The sequence below is a fragment of the Apium graveolens genome, chromosome 6, assembly GCF_009905375.1.
Source record: "Apium graveolens cultivar Ventura chromosome 6, ASM990537v1, whole genome shotgun sequence".
Taxonomy (NCBI): Eukaryota; Viridiplantae; Streptophyta; class Magnoliopsida; order Apiales; family Apiaceae; genus Apium; species Apium graveolens.
The window spans coordinates 69,929,666-69,935,040 of record NC_133652.1 but is presented as its reverse complement, the minus strand read 5'-3'; the positions used below and the strand labels follow the sequence as shown (position 1 = coordinate 69,935,040).

At 33.1% G+C, this 5,375-nt stretch overlaps 1 protein-coding gene across 1 annotated transcript; it reads left to right on the top strand.

Annotated features, from left to right (window-relative positions):
• The first annotated feature begins 2,511 nt into the window (after window positions 1-2,511).
• On the top strand, window positions 2,512-5,375 carry LOC141667410 (protein IQ-domain 26-like). The gene is made up of 3 exons (XM_074473901.1): window positions 2,512-3,763; window positions 4,281-4,487; window positions 4,584-5,375. Exons 1-3 carry the CDS (start codon window positions 3,365-3,367, stop codon window positions 5,136-5,138), a joined length of 1,161 nt encoding a protein of 386 aa, XP_074330002.1. The 5' UTR covers window positions 2,512-3,364; the 3' UTR covers window positions 5,139-5,375.

Genomic DNA, 5,375 nt, shown 5'->3' with positions numbered 1-5,375 from the left:
AATATGACTTATTTTTGTTATATACAGGCATGTCTTGCACAATAATAATTATATAATCATAGATCTTTCTTGATGGCTACAAGTGACAGAGCTACTCACATGATGCACAAAATCACAATTCACAGTCTTGAATTTTTTTTAAATAAATAATTATATACCAACAATCATCTCAATCAAATAACATCAATGATTTCAATACTGAACTCAAAAATCTCTATATACACAGTCAGCATAAAATACATAACTAATATTCTTATTCTAAAAAAAATATCAAATATTGATCATTTTTAAAAAAATATTTTCAATATTTTTGCTGCCCACCATGACGCATGCACGTGCTTCGATTCTCTTAATGTCCTTGTTCCATCTTAAACCACTCTCCGAAATTATATCTTTCTTAATAACTGTTTTCCGTTTTCATTGCATCTAAGTGATCCTTGAATTGTGTAATAGTGTAAGACATATATGATCTTTACTTCTAAATTATCGGTTAATTGTATCCCACCCTTATTTTATTTAAAGTTGCTCCAACCTTGTTATTATCGGTTAATTGTATCCCACCCTTATTTTATTTAAAGTTGCTCCAACCTTGTTAGCCTTGATAACATTAACAACACATAACTCACAAAAGAGGGCAAGAGGGCGTATAATTCATCACTCTAATTAGCAAATCCAATTGACACTTCTGCCGGTATCCCGACCATCAAATGATAGGTAAGTACATGGAAAATCAATAATGCATAACTTCTTTAAAAAAGTGAAAAAGATTAGGAGAAATTTTGAAAGAGTAGTATAAACAGAAAATAACAATATTTGTGCGACTGTTAGGGTTCATAGAGAAAGAGACATAAGAAAGTTAAGGATGATAAATTGTTTTAAAAGGTGGGATGAAAATCGAAATGTACTATCGAACCCACTTTTCAATTTACGCCATATATGTGAAGATATGGATATTACCTTAAGTTCACGAAAGAGTGTGTTAAAACGAAAATACGGGATTTGGTCCTTTTATGCTAAAATTCAATTTTGTCAAATATGCAATTATTTAGCTATTCAGAAGAATATGAATTAAAATTTCAATTTTTTTCAAAATAACGGCTTATAGTATATTTATTTTTTTCTTTCAAACTGAGTGCAATAAACTCATAAGTTAAAATGGTTGGGTTAAAGTATCGATTTGGACGGTATACTAAAGGAGAATGAAAGAATTGAAATCATACAAATGTCCATTTTAATAGCTAGAACTAAAATTTTAACCTAATAATTTTAATGGGATACAAATGTAAGTTAATGACTTGAAAGATTAATTTATAATTGGGTGTTAAGCTGTCAAAATAATAAATAATCGACTGATAAAAGAATTCAATTTCCAAAAAGAATTCAATTTTCAAAATTAAAATTTATAATCACCGGTGGAACTATTAATGTACTTTCAAAATTTGAAGATAGAAAAAGTGATGTTTCCAAATCAAGGTGACAGGTCCATGATTTGACTACGTAACGGCCCCATCCCCATGTACACACTGAATTATTCTTTTGTTTTCATGCATGTGGCCTCAAGCCTTCAATTGCAGAATCGAAAGCTGATTACGGGTAATTTTTTGTTTATTTTATTTATTTTATTTTTTATGATAAATACACTTTTTGTTTCAAATTATTTTTATACACACACTAATAGTTTTACGGGTCAGAACTTAGATATAGTGAATATAAATTTTAAAATTTCTTAATCTATTGATTTTACTAATTTCTACATTGTTTTTTAAGTTTTAAACTAAACCTTCTATAAACTAGAAAAAAAAAATAATAATAATAATAAATGGAGTGCACACGTTGACATCTTGTCAAACGTATTAAATTAGCATGTCCGTTATTCAAATGTAACACCCAAGTAATAAGTCAACAGTAACCCGTTAAGAAAAAATCAATAAATCTAGCATCTGTTAAGGAGATTATCTTGGCTGATTGACAGCTTCCAACTTTCAAAAACTCATCCAACAAATCTTAACATTATGGATCCACTTTGTTTTGCTAAATTGTATTTAATGGCGTACAATGAGCAATCATAAGATTTCTTCAAGACTGAAGACCCAGTACTCTTCTTCATTTGTAAGAGTAGTAAAGCATTTTTCAGAAATCATTCACTTTTTTTGAATTTCAAATGGTCACTTCATATTGTTTGATTGTATTTTCATCATTGTGTAACATCTCACACCAATTAGATTAGTATGTTGAGGGTTAATCTTGAGCGCAAGCAATACAAGTCATGACTTCTGGCATCCATGATGTAGGAGCATATTTTTTTGTAATAATTTAGAGAGTAGTTTTAAATATAAATTTAGAGAGAGTTTCTGAAAAAGTCGACTTGAGAGTAAAACTACAATTAGGTAACAAATTAACAAGATAAAAGATGATCCTAAAATACATGCCTTACTTGTGATAAGAGGTATTTATTGTAAATTTTAAGTTTTTGTTTAGTAAGATTCTTTTTCATGATCTTTTGTACGATGTCAATTTTTTGTGCAAGTTTTTACAAACTGAAAAAATGGATATTGGATTCAATGTTTTTTTTACCAAAATCTAAAATAAGTGGCCCCTCAAAAAATTTTAAGCTCGTATGGGGCATCTCGTATTTCAGGGCCGCCCGCTCCTGAGTATGTTCAAATGACTTTACTTGAACATTTATGTTGTTGAGTCCGATATGCATTCGGTTCGGCTCTAAATGTTGTTATATTATAGAAAATTTTCACCTCTGTGGATTTCCGTTTCTAATTTTTTTTGACTGGGGAGTTGTAGTTTGCATGTTCTATTGATAAATGAAGAAAGAATGGTAGATGATTGTTCTTTTGTTTGAAGGCCTTAGTTTCTAACTGGAGATGATTACTTCCTTTTTTGTTTGGTAACTTTTTTGAAATTCTTGGATTTGTTGATTGGGTAACTTTGAGTCTCTATACATTAAAATAATGTTGGAGATTTGTATAATCTGTTTCTTTAGGTGGCACCCTTTTGTCTTTTAACTGAATTTTCCATGAGGGTAGTGTCAGAATTAAAAAGAGATTCAAACTTGGAGAAGTGAAAAAACTAATCTTTAGCTATGGGGTATTATTTGTAAGATTCTGATGCCTTCTGTTAACCTTTTCTACCACACACTGTACTTGTTCTCATCACCTCTCTGCTCATAACATATGTAAAGATTCTTCCAAATATCCATCCCTCAACACTTATCTTTCAGTTATTAACACTTGCCATATTTCATTTCACCGCTTAGCTATACTATCTTTCACACATTTACAATCTATTGGTTTATTCAGAATACAGTGTTTCTAGTTGCAACATTGGTTTAGTTTTCGCTGTGAAAGTGAAGATGGGAAGAGCTACCAGATGGTTGAGAGGTTTATTAGGGATGAAGAAGGAGAAAGCAAATGTGGATATTTCCAATTCGAGTGACAAGAAAGAGAAAAAGAGGCAGAGTTTTGCTATGATTCTTAAAGAATCGGGTTTTGTAGATCAAACTTCAGTAAAGAATCCTGCAAGTAATTCCAATTGTTCGAGGTCTTATACATCTGAGTCGGAAAAAGAGCAGACTAAGCATGCAATTGCTGTTGCTGCAGCCACTGCAGCTGCGGCTGATGCTGCTGTTGCTGCAGCTCAGGCAGCAATGAATGTTGTTAGACTTACTAGCCAAGGGGGAGGAGCTATATCTGCTTGTGGCAGGGAGAAGTGGGCTGTGATCAAGATTCAGGCCGTCTTTAGAGGATTTTTGGTAAGCGAGGATCACTTTGGCTAATTGTTTTAAAACCATTTTTCGTAGTTAAAAAATTATTGGTTGATAGTAGATATGATAGTTCTCCTCTGTCTTTAGCCCGTTTTGTAAAATCACCAGTTGAATTTTTGTGCCGGTTTGAGTATTCATTATCCAAGTATCTTACAATAGTATAGTCATCTATTATTTGTTATGACCAAAAAATATATTAATTGATGAGATCCTGTTTTATTGGATATCACATGATAATGTTTCCAAAGTTTATAAATATCCTTTTGGCGGTAATCTTTGAACAGTTACCTGGTTATAATTGTAAACAATGGTACTATCGTTAACTAGTGTCTAGTTTGTTTTATGTACTTTGTTCTTTTCATCAGTTTGAAAATTTTGGAATACCAGCTTGAACAATTTACCAGATTTCAAGCTTTATGTGTACCTTTCTAAATTATATGAGTTTTGTTGTTTTTATATGTGTAAAGTACTCTACTGAGTTTAACTAATTATAATCATCTGTCAGTCCCGAAAAGCTCTTCGGGCTCTAAAAGGGCTAGTTAAACTACAAGCTCTTGTTAGAGGCTACCTTGTGAGGAAGCGAGCTGCTGCCACTCTTTACAGTATGCAAGCTCTTATAAGAGCTCAGGCCTCTGTCAGATCTCAGAGGGCTCGCCGTTCTTTTAAACGTGATCAGCTTTGTCAGCCAGCATTCCGACATAGAATGTCCATGGTAAGAAATATACATAAAATTGGTATTCTCTCTTAAATTTGTTGTGCTAAATCTAAATAGTAACAAGTCTTTGTCAACAATTATTATGCACATCAGGAAAGGCTGGAGGAGAGAAATGAATTCCATAGCAAAACTTCTTCAGCTTCTTATGATACTAAATATACTGCCTTCGATGAGAGCCCCAAAACTGTTGAGATCGACACATTCAGGCCAAGATCAAGATCACGCAGGTTTGTGACATCTTCATCAGATTCTGGAGAAGACCCATATTTTCAAAGTATCACTTCTCCTGCTCCCAGTGCAAATCCTGCCCGAGCTTGCATCCCTGATCATCGACATCTACAAGAATTTGATTGGAGTTTCATCGGTAATGAATATAAAGCTTCAACTGCTCATAGCACTCCGCGATTTGCAAACTCTGTCTACTCAAATATTCCAGCAACACCACCCAAGAGCATATACGGTGATAGCTTCTTCAGGCCATACTTAAACCATCCTAGTTACATGGCCAACACACAATCTTTTAAAGCAAAAGTACGGTCTCACAGTGCTCCTAAGCAACGACCAGAACTTGGGCCAAAGAAGAAGATGTCATTAAGTGAAATGATGGCATCAAGATCTAGCTTCAGTGGTGTTAAAATGCAGCGATAGACAACTCAATGTTTCGAATTACTTGAAATTTCCCTCTAACTTTGTGTTTGAGATAGTGAATGGTTGAAGATACTCGTAGATTAAGTTAACTGAGAAGCCACACTATCAAGATCTATTGCTTAGTTCTTCAACTAGTAGAGTTTAAAGTCCGTAGAACAGAGCAGAGTACTTGGTGTAAATTACTGTCATAGGTTTGGTTCAATCAGTGTCACAAAATGAAAACAGATCGTTTTTTAA

Excerpts from the sequence above, each read along its gene's own strand:
- LOC141667410 (XM_074473901.1), top strand. The coding sequence starts at position 3,365 with ATGGGAAGAGCTACCAGATGGTTGAGAGGTTTATTAGGGATGAAGAAG. Across the intron at positions 3,764-4,280 it reads CCGTCTTTAGAGGATTTTTG|TCCCGAAAAGCTCTTCGGGC; the intron begins GTAAGCGAGGAT and ends ATCATCTGTCAG. Across the intron at positions 4,488-4,583 it reads TCCGACATAGAATGTCCATG|GAAAGGCTGGAGGAGAGAAA; the intron begins GTAAGAAATATA and ends TATGCACATCAG.